Genomic DNA, 24,264 nt, shown 5'->3' on the forward strand with positions numbered 1-24,264 from the left:
TGGACGGATGTGTTGCTGGTCGTGCTGGAAGAAGAAGAAGACCAAAAGCCAGGTCGATTGACAACATTCGTGCAATGAAAAGACATAACATGCGTGAACTAACGACAACTGTCCTGGATAGGGTGGCTTGGAGGGATTTCGTTTCTCGGGCCACCACTGGACGACGGAAGCCCTAATGGACTTAAAGGAACACGTTGCCTTGGATCGCCCAAGTTGGTCTTTGAAAAGCCTTTGAAACCATTTGTTATGAAATGCATATGGTTAGAAAGATAACTCAAAAGTAGAATATAATGATCCACACAAACATGCCTGAAATTGCACGGTTTTCATTATACAGCGTGAGGAAACATGGTCGGCCATTATTTGACTCCATAAAAAGGCCGACCGTGTTAGTTCGCAACGTAAAAGGAAAACCGTGCAATTTCGAGTGATACTTGTGTGGATCATTACATACTACTTTTAAAATATCTTTCTTACCATATGTATTTCATGACAAACGCTTTTCAAAGACCAACGCGACCGATCCAAGGCAACGTGTTCCTTCAAGAGAAAGATAAAGCCTACATACCACTCTACACAGTCTAACATCTGCTGTTCCGCCATGGCTTGTAGATTCTCCATGTTATTGCTACTCAACACTGATAATGCTTGAGCAATGATGTGAACCAGTGGACTATCCCTGGTCTCCCATAAAAAGTCACACAGCACGGTAAGTCCACCCTCCTCACGAATCAAATCTCTATTGCTGAAATCAAAAACAATTACGTTTTAATTTTTTTTTTTTTACTTCGGACTTAACTATTTGTTGGCAGGGGCCGTCACGGGTAAGGCAAAAGTAAACAAGAACTGCCATCAAAGTGATGTGCCCTCCCAGACCCCGCCAACAATGGCATACATGGATATACAAAATATAGACAAATATTCTTTAGACCTTTAATATATCTACAAATATTTCACAGTAGGGTTTGCAGTGCGATGACACCATGTCAAAATCTCTTTTGTGAGTAGTGGTAGCTCTGAGAAGAGCTGGTTTATGCTCGATGCTTCGTTCAGTGTGCTCTGAGCATCTTCTGGTGAATGCTGGACTCTGCTCTGTTCTCCAGAAGACGATCAGAGCACACTGACTGAAACATTGAGCAGAAAAAAACGGCTCTTTTCAGAGCCTACACTACTCACAAAAGACATGTTTCCAGGCTTACCTTACTAACTTAGAAATTTCCACCATGCATAGCCTTAAAGACACTGGACACTATTGGTAATTCTCAAAGACCAGTATTCTCACTTGCTGTATCTCAACATATGCATAAAATAAAAAAATCTGTGAAAATTTGAGCTCAATCGGTTATCGAAGTTACGAGATAATAATGAAAGAAAAAACACCCTTGTCACACGAAGTTGTGTGCTTCCAGATGCTCGATTTCGAGACCTCAAATTCTATGTCAAAATCAAATTAGTGGAAAAAGACTTCTTTCTTGAAAACTACTCCACTTCAGGGGGAGCCGTTTCTCACAATGTTTTATACTACCAACCTCTCCCCATCCAAGTAAGGTTTTACGCTAATAATCTTTTCGAGTAATTACCAATAGTGTCCACTGCCTTTAAGTCTCAACTTGTTTTCAATATTCAAAATTTTTCATTTGGCAAACCATAAACAATGTACAGTACAGTAGCATAGTATTAGTAAGTCTTACCCTAGATGAGCAGCCATCTTGGATAGCGCCCTCAACATGTTCATCAAGCAATCTTTATCTTTAACGATACCCAGCAGCTTGCAGAGTGATTTCAATCCACCTGCCTTGCTTGCGACTTCTTGATTCCTGTCAATGGTCAAAAACAAATTTGATTGTTAATACCATGATTCAATAATGTAAATAAAACAGTATTCTAAAATTTAATGTTGCTGGACAATTTTAGAAATGAAATTCTAATAATCAGCAACAAGGGATTATAGGATATTATTTACTAACCACTATCAGCAACTAGTGATACTACAAATAAATAATAATAACAAGAAAAGAAATTAACATTTTGCAGGTATCCCTCTAAAAAAAGGGGTCATAGCGCTTGAGGAGGAAAAACAAATTAGGACTGTGGATTGTGTGAGTAGGCTTGTTTGGACAGGTGAGATTTTAAAGTTTTTCCTGAATGTTGTGATGGATGGAGATGATTTGATAGTCAGTGGGAGTTGGTTCCACACCCGGGCTGATGCCACAGAAAATGACCTATTGCCCCAAAGAGTGGAAGTTCTGGGCTGATGAAGCATCCTGAGCTCATTAGAACGCAGTCCGGTGTACGCGAAGGATGGATGAGACTGTTGAGGTAGATTGTCACTACACAGTATTCATACAAACTACTTACTGAGTGTTATCAGCAACTAGTGACGCTAGTGCTGAGCTGGCTTGGTTGATGACGGCAATCGTTACTGACTGATCTAGAAGTCTACACAGGGCTTGGATTCCACCATAATCTTGAATACTTTTCTTGCTTCTAATGAAGGAGAATGAAATTACAAGGTGTTATAAAACTGGACATTAAAGCCAAACTAACTTTCTTAAGCCCGGTTCATACTTCCTGCGAATGCGAAGCGAATTTGACGTGAATTTGACGTCACAACCCTCCTTTCGTAGCGATACTCGCAAGTGAGTTGAGCAAAGTTGAACTGCCGCGAATAATTCGTTGCGAATTTGTGACGTCAACATACATATCGCATTTGCATTCGCAGGAAGTATGAACCGGGCTTTACTCATTCTTGATAACAGTTTTTAAAATTCTCAGCAAACTTACGCATTACTTCCTGATGACATCATTAGAATATAAGGAATGAATTCCTGAAGCCCAGCATCATCCGTCTGTAACATCAAAACAACAAGGAGAACATTTTATACACAAACACACATCTAAAATAATGGCAACACAGTGGTCATCGTGATTAGAAGGCAGGACTTGCAATCACAAGGTTACAGGTTTGAATCCGATCAAGCTAACTGCTGATTTCACAATGACTAGAATATTAATATTGTCGTCTAGTTCCTGAAACAAATCTATGTAAAGTAATACACAAAAACACACAATAAAAATAAGAAGATATGAAATCCACTCACCTTAAGCAGCAGCCTGCATAGTTGATGTAAACCTCCAACTCTGCAAACAACTTCACAGTTTCTATGTCATCAATAAAAAATAAGTTTAAAAATTTCATAAATAAATGTATAATGTAGATACTGGATGGTTAAATTCAACACAAGGGAAACTGACAAGATAAATAATGTTTTGAGCATGGCCCCTACGAGTAAAGAGAAATGACCACAGAAAGAGCTTACTCAGAGCTAAAATATAAAAAAAAAGAGAATGAGCCAACAAGTCGTGACCCCAAACTTAACTTTCAACTGTAACTGATATGATAATCACAAAGTTGGATAAAGACCGGTTCATACTTCCTGCGAATGCGAATGAGAAGTGAATGCTGACGTCACAAAATCCCAACGAATAATTCGCAGCAGTTCAACTCTGCTCAACTCACTTATATCGATGCGGAAGGAGAGTTGTGACATCAAATTCACGTCAAATTCGCTTCGCATTTGCAGGAAGTATGAACCGGGCTTTCACTGAGGTGTACTTGGGTTCCCTACTCACTGAAAAAAAACCCACCCAATATTTAATACAAATGCTTGTGTAGCATTTTAACAAAAATATCCTCGTCAGCTAGACAATAAAACAGAATATTATTAATTTGTTATTACTTTGGTTTTTTGAAGCATCCATACACCAGACCAGTAGCCAGTGTATCAGTGAGTAACTGGTCGTCCTTCATCGAGACTAGTAGCTGACATAACGGAGTCACATCAACCTCGTAATCCAACTCGCTGAAATGAGATCAAGAATAAATGACATCATCAACTAATCAAAACAAATGCAGGGGCTGTGGTTGAAACATCATCAGAGCAACAGGACAAATTTTGTCACAAGGGGAGATTATTATTTTTTTTTTAGGGGGGGGGGGATAAAAACTGATATTCTTTTATAACATTACTTTAATATCTTAAAGCTGCTTAAGCGCAAACAAAATTAACTAAGCACAACAAAACTATGCTAAGCAGGACAAGGTTATCAGCCAAAGTACTATGTCACATTTACAAGTTGTGACTGGTATCCTGTTCGTTTCTGCTTAGCATACAATTATTAAGCAATATTTTCTGCTTAAAGCAGCTTCGTGAAATTGGGCCCAGGGGAAACACAATTATAGATTGAGCAAAAACGAGCAGGATACCAGTAACAGCATGGTACTTTGTTTCTGTAACTTTATTCTGCTAAGCATAATTGAGTTGTGCTTAGCTTCTTTTTCTGCTTAAAGGCAGTGGACACTATTGGTAATTACTCGAAATTATTATTAGCATAAAACCTTCCTTGGTGACGAGTAATGGGGAGAGGTTGATAGTATAAAACATTGTGAGAAACGGCTCCCTCTGAAGTGCCATAGTTTTCGAGAAAGAAGTAATTTTCCACGAATTTGATTTCGAGACCTCAGATTTACAACTTGAGGTCTCGAAATCAACCATCTAAACGCACACAACTTCGTGTGACAAGAGTGTTTTTTTCTTTCATTATTATCTCGCAAGTTCGGTGACCGATTGAGCTCAAATTTTCACAGGTTTGTTGTTTATGCATATGTTGAGATACACCAACTGAAAAGGCTAGTCTTTGACAATTTTACTAATAGTGTCCACTGCATTTAAGCAGCTCTATGAAACTTGTCTCCCGTCTTTATACATAACCCTATTCAGTTCTTATGATGTTTGTATACATACCAGATTGTCATCATTAATTCCTTGATCTGTTTGGCTGATTCAAGCTGCTCTTCCAAATTCTACAATCAAAATAAAGGTAGACTTTGAACCATGATCAGATAGTGTCAGGGGTAAGAGTCATTACTAATGAACAAGTCTGAAACTTGGATACAAATTCACAGGTATGTTGAAATGATGGCATTTCTACCGTTTGGTAACCCCTGGGGGTTATAGATTCCAAGGAGCTTTTGGAAACAGTATCCAAAGCACTAGAGAAGTAGACTAATGAGCAGGATTTCTTTATTTGACATGCCAAATATGAAATCAAGAATAAAGAAATCATCACAATCACTATAAAACTGAGGGTTTGTGTGTTTTTGATGTTTTCAATAGTTTTGTCAAACAAATTTAACTCCTAGATGACATTTGTTGTAAACTTTTTCAAACAACTAAGCACAGTGTAGCCCAAGTAAAGATTTGAAGAATTGTTCTTGCTTTGCCAACATGAATAAAAACCTTCTTTAAACATCTTTTCAAACCTGTACATTTGGAAAAAAACATCAGCTGAAAAATCTGGGCAGTAAAAGTATACAGAGATATCCAGACATGGGAAAAAAAAATAAATAAATAAATGGGGTCGGGGGTTTTAAACGGTCGGGCGGGGACGATCAACAATTTTTTTTATGTGGCCTAATGATGAAAAATAGGAAACACCTGGTACCAGACAATACATAACTTAGGGAAAGCTATTTAACTCTTTCATGCGCTCACCAGTCACTAGTGACCAGTTTATATCCCTTCAGAAAAATAAAAATAAAGGTCACTTATACTGTTTTGAGACATACCTTCATTTGAAAGATCTCCGAGCAGAGATGAGACAGCTGATTGGCTGCTTCTGTTGTCAAGGGAACCTCAGTATCATCATCTGGAATTGTAGTTGGGAACACTGCCTGTACGGAGAAAACCAAACATCACAAATGGCACTTATTATTTGTCTCCTAAAACCAGGAATGTGAAAGGCTGTTGAAAAGAAAACCTGAACTATGAGCGCAAAGCGTAAAAGCTTGCGACCACAAAGCGGCAAAGCTTGCGACCACAAAGCTTGCGACCACAAAGCGGCAAAGCTTGCGACCACAAAGCGGCAAAGCTTGCGACCACAAAGCGGCAAAGCTTGCGACCACAAAGCGGCAAAGCTTGCGACCACAAAGCGCACAAGCCTTACTCTACAATCTGGGGTGTTCCATATGGTTTTATCTTCGTGTTCTTGTGAATTTAAAAGTAAACCCTCAAAAATAAATCATTGTTTTTTGGGTATTTCTGGTTTAAGTGAAGATATACATTTGGTAATCACATGATGATGTTAATAAAAACCTTTGGTTTAGAAGCCTACAGTAGCTTTTCAAAAGACACAAAATTTTAAGAATCATTTTAGTTTTAAGTATTCGCTCCTGTTTTCCACAATATATATATATTTCAACCACCTTTTGATATGATATTTTCACATGTTATTTTTTCTTGTATACATCTACATATACATAGGGTTAAAATTAACGAATGTTTCCAAAAACCAAACGCATACAATGACTTTAAAGGCAGTGGACACTATTGGTAATTACTCAAAATAATTGTTCGCATAAAAACTTACTTGGTAACCAGCAATGGAGAGCTGTTGACACAGTATAAAACATTGTGAGAAAAGGCTCCCTCTGAAGTAACATAGTTTTCGCGAAAGAAGTAATTTTCCACAAATTTGATTTAGAGACCTCAGAATTAGATTTTGAGGTCCCGAAATCAAGCATCTGAAAGCACACAACTTCGTGTGACAAGGATGTTTCTTCTTCCATTATTATCTCGCAACCTCGACAACCAATTGAGTTCAAATTTTCACAGTTTTGTTTTGTTTATGCATATGTTGAGATACACCAAGTGAGAAGACTGGTCTTTGACAATTACCAAAGGTTGGACACCTTTAATAAACGAGAACAACAACGAGAACAACAATCAAATGAGATGATGACCTATACTGACCTCTAGGAATGACTCAGTGCCAGAAGCGTGTCCACCATATACAAGCTGCTGACCAATCACAATGTCTCGTTCACTGCTCGTATCGAAGAGTTCAATCTCATATTGGATGCACTCCGCGTCTTGTTTCTTCTCGGATACCACCTTCAGGGAAAAACAAAAAAATATTATAGATGTTTTACCTCCTCATTCTTTTCTATCACACATTTAAAGGCACTGGACACCTTTGGTAGTTGTCAAAGGCCAGTCTTCTTACTTGGTGTATCTTAAAGACACTGGACACTATTGGTAATTGTCAAAGACCAGTCTTCTCACTTGGTGTATCTCAACATACGCATAAAATAAGAAACCTGTGAAAATTTGAGCTCAATTGGTCGTCACAGTTGCGAGATAATAATGAAAGAAAAAGCACCCTGGTCACACGAAGTTGTGTGCTTTCAGATGCTTGATTTCGAGACCTCAAATTCTAAATCCGAGGTCTCGAAATCAAATTCGTAGAAAATTACTTCTTTCTCGAAAACTACTTTACTTCAGAGGGAGCCGTTTCTCACAATTTTTCATACTATCATCAGGTCCCCATTACTCGTTACCAATGAAGGTTTTATGCTAAAAATTATTTTGAGTAATTACCAATAGTGTCCACTGCCTTAAAACTGTGAAAATTTGGACTTGATCGGTCATAACAGTAGCAAGAAAATAATGAAAGAAAAAACACCCTATAGGTTTGTGATGCCACAATACATGTACTTTCCTCTTTTGGACTTGGTTCTAAGAAGAATGAATATACTCAACATGTGAAGATTATACTCTGTTTAGTCGTCATCAAAAGACTGCTAGATCCCCTGAGTCTGGTTTTATCACTAACCCAAATATAAATATCAATGTATTTAATGTTAAGTTTGTATCAAAATAAAAGACATTGATGAGGAAACTCCTAAAAAGTGCACAATATAAAAAAAATTCTTGTGACAGTAGTTTAAGAAGAACCAAAGTCACTGATTCCACAGGCAATTCACACAGGTGGGATTCGAACCCGCGACCTTTGCAATTCTAGAGCAGTGTCTTACCAACTAGACAACCAACTAACTTGTTAAGTTTTCATCTATAAAAGACACGCTAATAAAGAAACTCCTTCAAAGTGTAGAATGTAATCTCATACAGTAGTATAAGAAAACTAAACCAAGTCACTGACTTACTTTAACCATGAGTAGTTTCTTGCTGTCTCCGTCCAGACACATATCCCATAATGCATCTCCAGCACCATCTGACCAATCAGCACCTTGATGAGGACGGATGTTGGTGAGACTACACTTGATAGCTTGGAATGGTAACTGGTAATAAATAAGAGATTGATACAGTCTGAAAATCAGAGAACAGTGTACGAATATATAGATGATGTGACCTCTGACGTCACTCGAAAACCATAACATGATTCGCGCATAGTGCCGAGCAAAACCATTGCGTTTTGGCAGCCAGCTAGAAAGTACACGCAATCTTACCATGACTACGCATCTTTACATAGAAAGCTCTTTACCACAAAGCATTCAAGTTTGTATTAGTCACGGCAAAGAAAAGTTTAGTTTAATCAAACAATTCTTTTCTTGGCTGTGCTCCGTGGTCATAATGGGTTGATGTGGCTGGCAGCTGAATGCGCCCTTGCATGCCTGCTTCTCGAACACGTTGTAGCCGTGTCCTTCGCAATTCAGCTCTAAGCTGCGAGTCAGGATGATTAGCCCCCCAAATTATTATTATTATAAATACACAATCAGTACAATACCTGGAGAATTGTATTCCATGCAGGCCGTATCCACTCCTTTGAAACTTCTTCCTGATCGCCAAAATCCAGATAGAAGACTTCATACTTTCCTTCACCTGAGATCTCTCTAATACTGACTCTATTCCATCTAGAATTAAACAGTAACAAATGAATTAATGGCCAGACATTTTTGACCTTAGCATAGTCTTTCTTCAAGGCTTAAAAGGCAGTGGACACTTTTGGTAATTACTCAAAATAATTATTAGCATAAAAGTTTACTTGGTAACGAGTAATGGGGAGAGGTTGATAGTATAAAACATTGTGAGAAACAGCTCCCTCTGAAGTGATGTAGTTTTCGCGAAAGTAGTAATTTTCCACAAATTTGATTTTGAGACCTCGGATTGAAAATTTGAGGTCTCGAAATCAACCATCTAAACGCACACAACTTCGTGTGACAAGGGTGTTTTCTTCTTTCATTATTATTTCGCAACTTTGATGACCGATTGAGCTCCTTTACTTACCTTTCATCTTCGTGGAACTTGGCAAGACACACTTCACCTACTTTAGGTTGCCAGTCTTTTGACTGTGAGGGCGCTGTCTTAACAGACTGACATTTAGCATTGATTTCCTCCATCAAGTTCTCAAGTCTGTAATATATAAAAATTAAAAAAAATAAGATGGAATATAGTGAGTCGGATATTAATAAATGAAAAGATGATTTAGAAGCACCGTACATCAATGACTGGATGCTAATGTGACCCACAAAATGAAACAATAAAAATCAAAATAAAATAAAATAACATAAAGACAGTGATAATTCTTTGAAAATAACAGGAAATAGCTCAGGCCTGACACAGCTAGTCAAGTAAACAATACAACACTACAAATGAACGAAGTAGTCAACAACAACATTAGCTACAACTGAAAATAAATGAAGCCAAACAACTGCAACAAAAGAAAACAAATATATTTTGTTAGCAGATCTTAACAAAAACAAGTAAGGTACCATCAGTAAAGGTCTTAAGTAAATTGGCCGACGTCGCAACATAAATTCAACAACAATGACACATTTTGTTTTATTTTTTATTCTTTTCAAGAAACATTAAAGGAAGATCAAAAACACATCATGAATCTTTTATTTTCAAAAAGGAGCAATCAAATTTACATTATTTACAACTTGTTTGAACAAGACGGCAATCTCCTCTCCATGTTTATTATGAATGTAATCCTACCTTTTAGCATAGCTTGCTAGCTGTATGTACAGACAGCCTGGAGTGTGTACAGACGACACATACACTGTGTAGAACTCATCTGATATCTTGAGATAGATTGGATCTGGTAGTAGTATAGGTTGACTTCTAGATAGATTACACAACAAAATAAAAGGAAAATAACAGATGAAAACTGCTGAAAGAAAACCTACAGGCTCTGTTATAGAACTCATCTGATATCTTGAGATAGATTGGATCTGGTAGTAGTATAGGTTGACTTCTAGATAGATTACACAACAAAATAAAAGGAAAATAACAGATGAAAACTGCTGAAAGAAAACCTACAGGCTCTGTTATAGAACTCATCTGATATCTTGAGATAGATTGGATCTGGTAGTAGTATAGGTTGACTTCTAGATAGATTACACAACCAAATAAAAAAGGAAATAACATATGATAACGGATGATAGAAAAGCTGCTAGGTTTTGTTAACTGTCTCTGATACATTTTAATTTTGTATAAAAAGGGGCAGGGCACTTTAATTAAATTTAATAAGGTTATTGGAAAATTTGTTATATAAGAACTAATATTTTTATTGTTAAACGGACTAGAAAAAAGTCACACTAGCACTTACAAAACTTCCATCCTAAATAAAAAAAATTAAAAAAACATCAACCATCAAACTCACAGCTTACTTTCTTAGTTTCAATAACATCCAAATTTAACTAAACAGTGAACTCAAGAAAAATAATGGATTTGTCATGTGTGTTTTAGAGGATTGTGTTAACACACAGAAGACATTCAGTTCCAAGGACATATGGCTTATCAGAACAGAAAGTCATTATCTTAATAAAACACTTATTGCAAACAATCATAACAGAGTCTAATTAGGTCACAGTCTCAACCAACCACATTTAAAGGGAAGGTACACATTTGGTAATTACTCAAAACAAATATTAACTTAAAAACTGACTTGGTAACGACATTGGAGAACTGTTGATTGTATAAAACATTGTGAGAAACGACTCCCTCTGAAGTATTGTAGTTGTTGAGAAAGAGGTAATTTCTCACTAAAATAATAAAAGACTTCTAGCTAGAAGTCTTTTATTCCTATCTGAAAGCACACAAATTCGTCCAACAAGGGTGTTTTTTCTTTAATCATTTACTCACAACTTCGATGACCAATTGAGCCCAAACAGGCTTGTTATTTTATGCTTGTGATGGGATACACCAAGTTATAGAAGACTGGTCTTTGACAATTACCAAACGTGAACAGTGCCTTTAAATGAAGGTTACCAATTAAGGAAATATTTCAGTGGAATTTGAAACCATTAGGTTTGAAGATTTACTCTTGAATGACCATGAAAAAGCCGCACAAGCACTGAGTTTATGGACAGGAACCACTTTACTGGCTATTATAAATACTAAGATGGAGATTATTTCATAGGAAATAAAATTTCTCCATTTAAAATATAAAAACTAAGTTTCCATCATCTAAACTACAACTCGACGCTCTCCTATACAATGGAAAACGCTTACAAGCGTTTATGCTTTCTACAGCTAGATAATTGACTCGGTACTCAACGATGTTTGAAATACAACGACCTTCGGAATAAGTGTTTCCACATTCTTCTCAAGTACCCATCTTCAAATTGGAGATAAGCAACAGCCTGAGTGAACATACAATGATATTGGAGCATTAAGGAACAATTACAGCTCCAATGCACGAGGACAAATTGTACATAAGGAACTTCAGAATCTCAACTTGTCTCTATTTCTGGCACTCAACCAGTAATGTCTCTATGGGATTTGAGGCATATTGCATGATGTGTTTACATCTTAAACTTGCTGTGAAGATAATGTTCTTTTGAGAACCTGTCTTGCTATGTATATTCTACTACCTCAGAGTAGATATTTTTTGCCATTTTGGAGATTTTTCAGAATTCGGGAGACTTCCCAGTTCTGAAAAGAATTGTCCTGTTTATTTTAGAGTAAGCGGTCTTACCTGTGCTCTTGACCTGACGGGGTCACCAGGTCAGGGAGGGTCAAGCGTCCTTCACATCTCTTCCTCAAATTGGTAATATGCTAAAATAAAACACCATCAAAAAATCATTCACTATGCTGGTTGTATGGAGTTGCATGACAAACTGTCGTGTAGCAAGGGATGCGACTATTTATGTCAGATATCAAATAATAAACCACAAGGGACACTGACTGGGGCAATTTGAACTGATTTTGGATTGAACAAAGAAAATAGACTAGAGTGGGACTCGAACCAACAACCTCTGTATTAACGTACCGGCGCTCTACCAACTGAGCTATCTATATCTAGCCCTATATTTATTTAGTTCAGATATCAAATAATAAAATGCAAGGGAAACTGACTGGGTAAGTTTAAAATGATTTGGGATCAACAAGGAAAGTTTGACTGGCGCAAGACTTGAACTGAAGAACGCTAGATTAAAATGCCGGTGAAATTTGAATTTGAGAAAAGGGACAAATGGTTCCCAAAACCAAAGGTATATCAAAGTTCCTTTTAAAAAGAGATTCACCCAAACGAGGAAAGCAAGGACAACAATGATGTGCAAATGATTCTCCTTGAAATCATGCAACATTTTGAGAATGTGTCTAAATAAACAGCTCGACAAACAGACAAACAAACAGTGGACACAGATGGATCAACAAACCTCTGGATTATCCTCAGCATAGCCTTTATCAAACTCTTGTCTAATATTGCAATAGATAGACAAACAGACAGACAGACAGACCGCACACACAGATGGACTATTAAACAAACCTCTGGATTATCCTCAGCATAGCCTTCTTCAAGTAACTCTTGTCTAATATTGCAATAGATAGACAAACAGACAGAAAGCAGACACAAATGGACCAACAAACCTCTGGGTTATCCTCAGCATAGCCTTCTTCAAGTAACTCTTGTCTAATATTGCAATAGATAGACAAACAGACAGACAGACAGACAGACAGAAAGCAGACACAAATGGACCAACAAACCTCTGGGTTATCCTCAGCATAGCCTTCTTCAAGTAACTCTTGTCTAATATTGCAATAGATAGACAAACAGACAGACAGACAGACAGAAAGCAGACACAAATGGACCAACAAACCTCTGGGTTATCCTCAGCATAGCCTTCGTCAAGTAACTCTTGTCTAATATTGCAATAGATACACAAACAGACAGACAGACAGACAGACAGAAAGCAGACACAGATGGACCAACAAACCTCTGGGTTATCCTCAGCATAGCCTTCTTCAAGTAACTCTTGTCTAATATTGCAATAGATAGACAAACAGACAGACAGACAGACAGACAGACAGAAAGCAGACACAAATGGACCAACAAACCTCTGGGTTATCCTCAGCATAGCCTTCTTCAAGTAACTCTTGTCTAATATTGCAATAGATAGACAAACAGACAGACAGACAGACAGAAAGCAGACACAAATGGACCAACAAACCTCTGGGTTATCCTCAGCATAGCCTTCTTCAAGTAACTCTTGTCTAATATTGCAATAGATACACAAACAGACAGACAGACAGACAGACAGAAAGCAGACACAGATGGACTAACAAACCTCTGGGTTATCCTCAGCATAGCCTTCTTCGAGTAACTCTTGTCTAATATTATGAATATTGACGGTAGTTTGGAGGCTTGGTAGATGTACACGCTGTACTAGAGGGTCTACCCATAGGGTGTTGTTCAGACTATCAGAGGAAACAAAAACAACACTTCAAGGTGTAAGCTCAACAATTAGTTATTCTACCATAATTAAAACTGGTACTTAAATAAATAGTAGTTAATGATAAATAGAAGAGTTATTTAAACATATAAAAGTATGTGTTTGAAATGAGTGTGATTGAAACATAGCAACTAGTTTTTATATAGCAATTTAACTTTGGGCATCTCTAAGCGCTTGTATTTTTTTCCAGCTGCCACTGCAAAAAAAACAATGGTGCACCCCTTTCTCTTGGTAATATTACTGTAACTGTTTTTTTTTATGTGCATTTTGCAACAACTTCTTGTCGCCACTGAAGGCAGAGCAATCTTGATCAAGTGTCTTGCTAAAGAACATAACTACTTCTATCCTACAGACGTAACAGATCATACTTACTTGAGAATGATCTTCCCTTCGAGTTGTTTATCGTGGATCTTGTTATGGACAAAGAAACCAGCCTGGAAAACAAGTAAACAGTGAGGCAAGTTTGGTATCGTCTTTTGGTTATTAGTCACTTTTCAATAATGAGAGTTCTTAAAGGTAAAGTATACCTTTGGGTATTTGGTACCATCGTGTTGTTTAAATGTAGGTATGCACATGTACAATCAAACTAACCTGTGAATGTTTCATTTCAAAAGGAGGTAGATTTATTTTAGATGTTGCCGAAAAGTCTGGAGTGGCTATGTCCAGGCAGGAAGAAGTATTAATCACACAATCTGAGAAACGTGTCTCTAATTGTGATGTTTTTGAATCCCTTTCTCTTAAACATTCCTTTGAAGGAAATCCTTTCTCAAAATGTTATACATTATCAACAGCTGCAGTGCTTTCTTACAAAGTCAGTTTTTATGGTCATTAACTTCTTGGAGTAGTTACCAAAGGTATACTATCCCTTTAAGGCAGGTTACAAAATATGGATTTTAACTCAATACAAATTCAGCACCGTGTCTTTTTAAGACATACCAAACCTGAAAATAATTATGTTTTATGACAAATGAATGTCATTTATTTCCCACCTGAGTCGTCCAATCAGTGTCGCCATCCAGCGGTTTAATCCGACACACAACTATCTCAACAACCTGAAGATAAATCATCAACAAAAAAAACATCTTATTCCATTTATCAAGAAATTGCTATCATATTAACCCTCTAGAGACCAATCATTTTTCTGTACAATGATCTCAAAACGCCCAGACATTGATAATATTGTTCATTTCTTTAATCAAATGTTGTCAATAAAAATGTCAACAGAAATAAATGAAACAACAAATTTAGTTTTGTGTTTAGAAATTAGGAAACTACGTTTGAAAATTTCATCAAGCCTTGCAGCAGTTTATGGCCGCTAAGGGCATTTTGGTCCAGCCCTCTTATGGCCGCTATGGTCTCTTAAGGTTTAAAGCCATTGGACACTTTCGGTAAACAGTAATGTCCAAGGCCCACACTTCGTGAATCACAACTTCTATATAAAATAACAAACCTGTGAAAATTTAGGCTCAATCGGTCATTGGAGTCGGGAGAAAATAACGGGAAAACCCACCCTTGTTTCGGCACAATTCGCCGTGTCATGACATGTGTTTAAAATAAATCCTTTATTTGGTTTTTCTGTACCGAAAGGGTCCAATGGCTTTAAACACATTCCTCAAGAGAGTGAAGTGTCTTACCTGATGAGGTATGATGGATAAATGATCAGGTAGTCTTAGAAGCTTACTGACTGGTACCCGCTCCGTCCTTCCCTGGTCGATGTATTGTACCTGAACACAGCAAATATAACGAGGGATATGATAAAAAGAATTTTTTTTTATTATAGGCCTTGACCATAGAAATAGAACCCGGAGTTAGCAGCGAATTTTGGCTTCTGCCCGTGCATACTCCATGCTACTAGGCATTCTACGCTTACAAGGCTAGCGCAGAAATTCGGCGCTTGCACATAAGCGAGGAATCGTGATTGATCGTAAGCGCGGAATTCGCCGGTAAGCAGAGCCATGAAGTTCGGCCCTGGTCCCGCTGGCCAGTCACTGAAAAACGTACTGGCAAAGAGGATACGGAAGGATTTGGGATGCAAATGTTAATAAATGAATCATAAAACTTGTGTAAATTATTACTATTCATGAAAACACGCTTCTCATGAGCTAAAGTCAATTTAATTAAAATAAAAAAAATTAAGAAACATTGACCCACCTCTTTTTCCTCTTCAAACATTGAACTTCCTGTCCTCTTTGACCTTTGCACCCTGACCCTATGGTAGACGTGCTGACCATCTTCAATCACACAGAGGTCACCAGCCATATGAGAACTACACGCTTCCTTGTGGTTTGGGTCACTGAACCACAAAGCAAGGTCAAAGGCAAGGTCAAGATGTGTAGTTGGCATGGCAACAGCATCACTGGCTTCGGTGTTTCTGTATTCCAGTATGCGAGCGTAGAAGTTTGAAGCATCTACAACATGTGTGACTAAAATCTGTAAAAGTTGGGTCAAAATTTGTTGTTGAGCATTTCATTTCTGTGTTTTAAAACCAAGACATCACTATAATACAAAAACTTGAAATAAAAACAAGAATAAGTCTAAAAAGTACATCACATAAAACACACGAAAAGCTAAACAAGTGATAAAGCTTTAAGCCAATAAATAAAAATCACCTCTCTATAAAATTTAGCATTTGGACCAAGAATTGAACAGATGACTGGCAATTGGCAAGAATGATCTCCAATAGCGGTCTGTATTTGTGAATAAAGGCCTAATTCTGCCGGCCTTTTGCACAAAACCACAGCTCAACTCTTGTGCATTGTTCTTTGGGAATTTGTGGCGTAAAAATTTGCTTTGTATTTGCACTCCCAGGAGGTATGAACCGGGGTTAAACACTAACCCACCTCCAGGTCAAATGCTTTTTAACTTTGGTAAAAGCACATTGAACTGCCTCATTTTGGATGTGATAATAGATAAAATCAACAATTTAAAATTTTAGTTAAAAATCAACTTGTCAACTCACCTTCACAATGCCTGATGGTGGTAGATGAAGATGGTTAGCTTGGCTACCCGGCGTATCTAAGTCTGAGAACACCTGATGGCGCCCTGTACACGATTTCTCATTCCTACAAGATCAAAAAATCAAGTTCTTATCAAAGGAATGAGCACAAAGCATGAAAGTTTGTGAGCAGGAAAGCTTCCAAGTGCGAAGCCTGCATACATTCACTCGTCTTTGGTTTTGGACCTGCAGCCGATTTCACAAAACGCTAGGATTAATCCTATCTCAAGTTAGGATCATCTTAAGGTCTGCACGCTACAGTGCAGGGTTGGGGCTCGTACTAAGATTAATATTAAGTTAGGAAGAGTTTGGTACATACCTGCACCTCCCAAATGCCTTGAGTTGGTGGCAAAGAGACTTGGACTTCTTGCTCATTTCCTTCTCCTTAACACGATAAGAAAACAAAGCAATATTTAAATGAAAACAAGGTTGCACTTAATTTCTGAAAGTTCACCAACAAGCCTCAGGTATTACAGTTACATTTCCCCTCATACATGTATTATTCAAAATATTTGAAAAACATATTTCAAAAGCTCCTTTCTACAAAGTGGTGTATGCTAAGAATGCACAACAACTTTGCCATTATGGCCTCTTCCACTTTCAGCAAGGTAGGTATAGTTTCCCTCAGTTATTTGCATAGTTCAAACACCCCTTTCTACAAAGTGGTATATGCTAAGAATGCTCAACAAATTTACCATTATGGCCTCTTCCACTTTCAGCAAGGTAGGTATAGTTCCCCTCAGTTATTTGCATAGTTCAAACACCCCTTTCTACAAAGTGGTATATGCTAAGAATGCTCAACAACTTTACCATTATGGCCTCTTCCACTCTCAGCAGGGTAGGAATAGTAAAACTGCACCTGCTCAGTAGATTTGCAAGTCCAGGGGAATGCAACGTGTGCTCCTTGGATATGAGAAGAATGGACTTGCAGTCTGACACCTTACTCTGTATACAAATTTACAATAATAATAACAGCATTAATCTAAAGCGCCTTTTCCAGCGGCTCTGCAAAGTGCTACAACAAAATCAAATGATAACCACAGAGGAAATATTAAGTGCTTTCACTACCCGATTTTCATAGAGCTTCTTAGACAGAAAATAGTGCTTAATTTGTTTTGCTTAGCTGAAATGAGAAGGATGCTCATCATAAATTAAACATGTGACATGGTAGATTGCCTGTTAACCTTAGTCTGGTAAGCATAAAGCATTTTTTGCTTTTTTTCCTTTGCTTAGCTACTTTTTGTGCTTCAGCAGCTGTATGAAATAGGGCCCAGATCTTTGACTGGACTGCATGGTGATAGCATTCTTTCAGTGCATCCCAGTTTATTTATTTGTTTGTTTGCTTGTTTAGATGATTTTGCTGCAAGGGAACTCTGCAAACTTCCACAAGGGGATATAAACACCGAGTTGGCATGGGCCAATCTCTCTCATACAAACATTGGTTTAACGTCTAGGATTATGCATTGGACAAATAAAAAAAATTGTGTATCAGTAACTAGACAACTATACTTTTTCTAGTCATTGTGAAATCACCGATTAGCTTGGTAGGATTCGAACCCACAACCTTGTAATTGCAAGTCCTGCAGTCTTACCACTGGACCACGGTGACCAGTTTGAACCACAACCCCAGATCCTCTTACCTTTTCAAGCTGTGATGAGAAGTGGTCCATCATCGTACTGAGACGTTGACCGAACTTCTGTTTGGACGGCGGGAAGTCAAAATGGACGACGGTACTAGCATCAGTGATACCCAAGTCTTGGCACGCATCATCGGTACAAACTGCAACGAGGAAAGGTTGGACGGAAGATGGAGAGAAGATGGATTCAGTATAAGACTACAGAAGTCTCATAACAACAAAGAAAGACATAATAAAAATAGGTTATTATATTGTGAAGGCCTTGAATTTTGTTTAAAACGAATGAACCCCATCACAGCGTGCAGCAATAAGCCATTTGCGAGTTACATGTACAGTATCGCAACCTCCAGGATGAGCAGACCCTAGTACCATTGTGTCATACACATCCATTCAGAATTGTGTATGGGTGTTCACCGTCTCTTACGCAACCACGCAAAAGCTTGCCTCTAATCGCGTGGCGTAGCAACTGTCTCGGTAGTCTGAGGAATTCAAATGTAAGCGGTGCATTGTAACTAAGCAAGTCATTGTACCAGACATTATTCAAATCTAGCTCACAAATGGCTTGATGTTTTGTTATAGCATGGTAACATATTCCTCTTCTAGGGAGGCGCTCTACTGTCATCTTCCAACATCTTCCAGCAGACATATTTTTGTTTTCATGAAAAACTTTATTACGACTGAGTACACATTGTTTAATAAGCAGACGAATAGTTGTTTAAATAATAAAAAATTATTCACTGTTCCCTTGAACACGGGGCTGTTTCTAATTGTACAAAGCTCTGGAAATTGATCAACGGTGGGAACGAGTAGGGTAATATATAACGGTTAACAAAAATCATGATACCCTGTGCGCTGTGCGTCATGCGTAGTGCACATCCTTAGCCATGTAACATGCGTCTTTGTATCACATCACCCGATTGTAAAACTTTACAATTTGTTTTGACCATGGTATAACATAATTATTGTTTCTTACCCAATATTGGCAGAGAGTCTTGTTTATGTTCCGTATGCCATTCTTTCATGACGGCCTCTAAATGATGTCTTGGCATATCCTTGAACGCTAGTAATGTGTAGTAGCAGTAACCGCCCAAGAGAAGCTGTCAAACAATCAATAAGTCCAAGTCAGAGGAACCAAAAAGCATTTTAAAGAAAATCAGCTAACAGGTCCAGATTTAACATTTTAACGTTGTATTCAAGTATTTTTTACCGGTCTTTTGCCTGGGTTTTTCTTGAGTTGCCTGAATTGGGTTGCTGGTGAGTAAAGCGTATTCCTCCTGTGGAAGGTTTGTTTTGTCTTTTCTTGAGATTTTACAACCAAATGGTCAGCCACTTTAAAAGTGACTTTCTGTCACTATTGGCTTTCCCTGCCAGGGTTCTTTGTTTTGCTTCTAAGTGTTTTAGTGTACCACCCCCACTGGAGGTTGACTCCTGCATTTATCTGCCCACCAATCCGGGTTCCTCAAAACTTTCGTAGGCGTTTTTTACATTTTTGTATTCTTCTTAAAACTACTGTATTGTTTGTTCTTGTAGATCGTTTGATTTGCCATTTTTCAATGTTTTTGTTTGCTTGCAGATAAAATTCAATTGAATGAAAGTTTATCATTGCATTGTTTGCCTCAATGGACAATCAACAAATAACTCTTACAAGACACAACATCCATAAGACACACTTCTGAAGCTCACCTCTTGAGATGTTTCAGAAAAACTACAAATGTGTGTTTTAATTTGAGTTCAAGGAACTAGGCATTCAAGAAGAATTCACTGCAATGTTTTATAAAAACCTACCTTTTGAAGTTTCTGTGCATCTTCCTTTTTATTAGTGAAGATGACGACTCGTCCGGATCTGGATTCAAGAAGTGATCTGATAACAGCAGCTCGACCGTCTGGCTCAACTCTTAATACAACCTACAAATATAGTTTCAAATTAGATAACATTAGTCTTACTCAATATTAGGAATTGAAGTTTACTATTCTGTTTTCTAAAAAAAATTACAGCAAAACCAAATTACGTACATATTGTTTTATGAAAAAGTAAAGTCTGTTCCGAGCTAATATGACTCATCAGGTCGGTGTTTATATCTGTTTTTCCTTGGCATTAAACAACTGAGAATATTTCTATTCTCCCTGGACAGGATGCCAGTCCATCACAGGTTACTCCCCAGCTCTCCCCGTTAAGTATTTGTACTCCTGGGTGGAGTGAAGCAGTTATGATAGTGCCTTGCTCAAAGACACAAGTGTCACAACTGACATTCTGTAAATTATAGAACTTGAGTCCACCACCCTGGGCCGCTCGGCCACAACACCCCAAATAATTTATTCTTACCTGGCGCACTCTAGCATAGACTGCTGCCTCCAGTGGGAAGGTACAAGCAAAGATCGGATCTGACATATAGCTCCTGACGAATGACCCCATAGCCATGGTCCATTGTGATGCAAAGAGAACAAGCTGTCTAGGTGCAGTACGATGAATACTATCGCTCATAGATAACATTGAACCAAAATCACCCATCAACTGCTTCACCTGCTCACAAGAAAATATTGAAAATGAAAATGAAAAGTTGAAAATGATTCAGCAATATTTGGCACTCCTTTTTACACTGCTTTAACAATTCTGTATCTGTATCTTTTACACATCTGTTTTTTCTCCATAGGGTTTTTAAGTGGGAAAATGATTAAGTTCGCTTTTCTGGGAGTGCTTGGCTGTAAAACCAAAATTCATAAATGAAATATTTAGAGACGTAGAAACTGACGTTTAGTTACAAGTTGAAGAACTATTTACCTCTGATGTATAATCTTCACAAAGAATGTCTGCATCATCAAAGACCTGTAGGAAGATTTCAAGAAAGTTAAGACAATAAGAAGGGCAGAAGTACTCTTTTATTTCTTAAGAAACTTCAACACATCAAAGAACAAAAATATTTGTGTTTTAAAATAAATATAACTACTTCAATTCAAACTCACATTAATTCCAAGATTTCAAGAAAATTTCAACCCAATACACAGTCCAAAAATTAACGAAGTAACCATAAATGCATCGTTGACTATGCAGAAAATTCGATAAGTATAAAGGATTCCTCCAGAAGCCATGGCTTGTTATTGTTAGACAAAAAGAACGTGAACAGGAAAAAGAAACTTCGGCATATGGCACCAATTTCTGTCTGTCTTAATGATCTCCCATCAAGGGAACTCGGGCAAAACTCCCACAAAGGGATATAAATGCCCAGCTGGCAACAGCCAATCTCTCTCATACAAACTTTGATTTAACGTCTATTACTAGTTGCACCATTCAAGAAATTGTGATTCAGTAACTAGACGACAATACTTATTCTTAGTCATTGTGGAATCAGTGCTTAGCTTGGCTAAATTCAAACCCACAATCTTGTGATTGCAAGTCCTGCAGTCTAACCACTGGACTTACATAACATGCCATGTTTTACAAAATAATGGGGGTTTAATGACCTGGGCCCAACTTCATAGAGCTGCTTAAGCACAAAAGTTTGCTTAAGCAAAAAAATCCTGGCTTAATAAAATCAGTTTACCGGCCAAGACACCACTTAATCATGTTATGCTAAGTAAACAACAGCTAAATACCAGTCACAAGTAAAGTATATGCCATGAAATTTTGGCCAGTTACATGTGTAAAATAAGCGAGCTATTTTCGTGCTTAAGCAAATTTTTTGCTTAAGCAGCTCGATGAAATTGGCCCCTGGAGTTAGTAGTACTTACCAAGTGGCTGAGTCTGCGAAGGCTGGCATGCTCTCCTTTGATCATTCTAAGCAAGCAAGGTAAAGTAGCAACAAGGACACTACATCCATTCATCAACTGGACCTAAACAAAGATAAGAAAACATGACATCAATATATGGCAAGTGAATAAAGTGTCCCAAAATGATACACACCTCTTGGTTCATTTTATGCAATCTTCACTTGCTTCCAATAAAATTTAGACTTATTTACAAACTCATGCTTCTTACCTACCCCTCAATACCGACTGCACCATCATATTTATCTGAATTCATAGAGCCTTATAACTCTATATAAACCTTTCCAACATAACCAAGAGACCTTCAGAATAAAAACCCCTCCCTCCTACCATCACATACCTCTTGATCTTCCAACCTGCCACCATGAATCAAGATAACTTTACTGCTTCGTTGAGATGGAAGACATCTCTTACACTGGTCAAGTGTCTTGCTCAAGGGCACAAGTGTCATGATCGGGAATCAAACCCACACTCTGCTGCTAACAGCACCAGAGCTTGGATCCGGTGATCTAGGCCCAATTTCATAGAGCTGCTTAAGCACAAACTTTTGCTTAAGCAAAAAAATCTTTGCTTAGTAAAATCAGATTATCGGCCAAGACACCACTGATTCTTATGCTAAATAAACAACCGCTAAATACCAGTTATAAGCAACGTATATGGCATGAAATTTTGGCCAGTAACATGTGTAAAATAAGCGAGCTATTTTCGTGCTTGAGCAGATTTTTTGCTTAAGCAGCTCTATGAAATTGGCCCCTAGACTGCTAGGCCACAACACACCACAAAACAGGTAAACCTTTCAATACAACCACAAGACCTTCAAAATAAAACCCCCTCCCTTCTACCATCACATACCTCTTGATCTTCCTCTGACCCTCCTCCATGAATCAAGATAACTTTACTGCCTCGTTGAGATGGAAGAAATCTCTCACACTGGTCATAAACCTCAGCAGCTTGACGCCATCTTGGACATACAACGATCACCAGAGGCTGGAAACAAATCAATAAATAATTGGCTGGAATAAAACAGGAGCTAGAGTCATTTCAGCCAGAAGTTAATTTCATAACTTTTCAAAGACCAACTTCAAAAACTTTATTTGACAAGTAATTCATCTGAAACTCGATCACCAATATGGCTCATTTGGACAGTGTTTGTATTCAGTTTCGTTGACATTAATTAAATGACTGAGAATATTTCTTCTCCTCCTGGACAGGATGCAGCTCTTGCCAATACCCATTTGTACTCTTGGGTGAAGAGAAGCAATTATGATTAAGTGCCTTGCTCAAGGACAGAAGTGTCAAAACTGACCACCGCCCTAATAATAACAAATTCTTATATAGCGCATTTCACAATAAACCGTATCAATGCGCTTTACACTAGTCCCCTGGTCAATGGGCCAATAAACATCCCTTTATCTTTCTCAGCTCCCATTAGGGAGTATACAGCCCGAGCTGCCGTGGCGCTCCGAAGGCTTTATCATTCACAATATCAACCTCTACCCTCGCAGGTACCCATTTATACCCCCTTGGTGAAGAGAAGCAATTATAGTAAAGTATCTTGCTCAAGGACACAAGTGTCACGACCGGGATTCGAACCCACACTCCGGTGACTTGGCATCAGAACTTGAATTTGATGCTCTACAGCCCTAAACCGCTCTGCCACAACACCACACACACAATAAAAGTAAGATTCGATACTATCGTTTCTACTCACCCCATTGCCTGGTGGTAATGAAGAATACGTCGTCGGCTGCATTGTCTGTGCAATCAATGGCAATAGAAACGCTAAGCTCTTCCCAGTCCCGGGGGCGGAGATACCCACCGTATCCCTCCCTCTGAGAATAGAAGGCCAGGAGTAGGCTTGGATGGCACTAGGGCCCTGATAACCAAGCTTGGTGAGTTTCTGCATAGGGAAACAATCAAATAAAGAAGAGTTTTTATTTTAAAAATAATCACACACAGGCTTCACAGCCGGATGGACACACTTTGGAAAATTATCTTCGGAATTGTTTAAAGGCACTGAACATGTTTTGGTCATTACTAAAAAATACACATTTTGGTAACCACTCAAAATACATATTATCACAAAAATCTACTTGGTAACAACAACGGAGAGCTGTTGAAAGTATATAACATTGTGAAAAACAACTCTGGAGGAATGTAGGTTTTGAAAAAGAGGTAATTTCTCGCTAAAATATTTAAACCCAAAAGCACACAAAACCCAAAGCACACAAATTTGTGTAAAATGGGTGTTTTTTTTTTTCATTATTTTCCTGCAACTTCGTAACCAACTGAGTAAAAATTTCACAGTTTTGTTATTTTATGCATATGTTAGG

At 37.9% G+C, this 24,264-nt stretch overlaps 1 protein-coding gene across 1 annotated transcript in view; it reads right to left on the minus strand.

Moving 5' to 3' along the window:
* Nucleotides 1-24,264, minus strand: part of LOC117289469 — a 38,648-nt gene that overhangs the window by 4,338 nt on the left and 10,046 nt on the right. Inside the window, exons 13-42 of the mRNA XM_033770607.1 lie at nt 23,643-23,831; nt 22,784-22,918; nt 21,896-21,997; nt 20,949-20,993; nt 20,493-20,690; nt 19,955-20,074; nt 19,143-19,266; nt 18,173-18,312; nt 17,343-17,477; nt 16,852-16,916; nt 16,497-16,599; nt 15,689-15,967; nt 15,172-15,261; nt 14,527-14,589; nt 13,910-13,971; nt 13,373-13,502; nt 11,782-11,861; nt 9,798-9,923; nt 9,087-9,212; nt 8,587-8,713; nt 8,006-8,140; nt 6,813-6,953; nt 5,630-5,734; nt 4,806-4,864; nt 3,741-3,863; nt 3,102-3,162; nt 2,785-2,849; nt 2,359-2,487; nt 1,692-1,817; nt 569-745 (exon numbers count right to left, since the gene is read on the minus strand). Coding sequence (XP_033626498.1) covers nt 569-745; nt 1,692-1,817; nt 2,359-2,487; nt 2,785-2,849; nt 3,102-3,162; nt 3,741-3,863; nt 4,806-4,864; nt 5,630-5,734; nt 6,813-6,953; nt 8,006-8,140; nt 8,587-8,713; nt 9,087-9,212; nt 9,798-9,923; nt 11,782-11,861; nt 13,373-13,502; nt 13,910-13,971; nt 14,527-14,589; nt 15,172-15,261; nt 15,689-15,967; nt 16,497-16,599; nt 16,852-16,916; nt 17,343-17,477; nt 18,173-18,312; nt 19,143-19,266; nt 19,955-20,074; nt 20,493-20,690; nt 20,949-20,993; nt 21,896-21,997; nt 22,784-22,918; nt 23,643-23,831 — 3,560 coding nt within the window. The remainder of the gene's footprint in view (nt 1-568; nt 746-1,691; nt 1,818-2,358; nt 2,488-2,784; nt 2,850-3,101; nt 3,163-3,740; nt 3,864-4,805; nt 4,865-5,629; nt 5,735-6,812; nt 6,954-8,005; nt 8,141-8,586; nt 8,714-9,086; nt 9,213-9,797; nt 9,924-11,781; nt 11,862-13,372; nt 13,503-13,909; nt 13,972-14,526; nt 14,590-15,171; nt 15,262-15,688; nt 15,968-16,496; nt 16,600-16,851; nt 16,917-17,342; nt 17,478-18,172; nt 18,313-19,142; nt 19,267-19,954; nt 20,075-20,492; nt 20,691-20,948; nt 20,994-21,895; nt 21,998-22,783; nt 22,919-23,642; nt 23,832-24,264) is intronic.

This window comes from Asterias rubens, chromosome 4 (assembly GCF_902459465.1).
Source record: "Asterias rubens chromosome 4, eAstRub1.3, whole genome shotgun sequence".
NCBI classification, from domain to species: Eukaryota; Metazoa; Echinodermata; class Asteroidea; order Forcipulatida; family Asteriidae; genus Asterias; species Asterias rubens.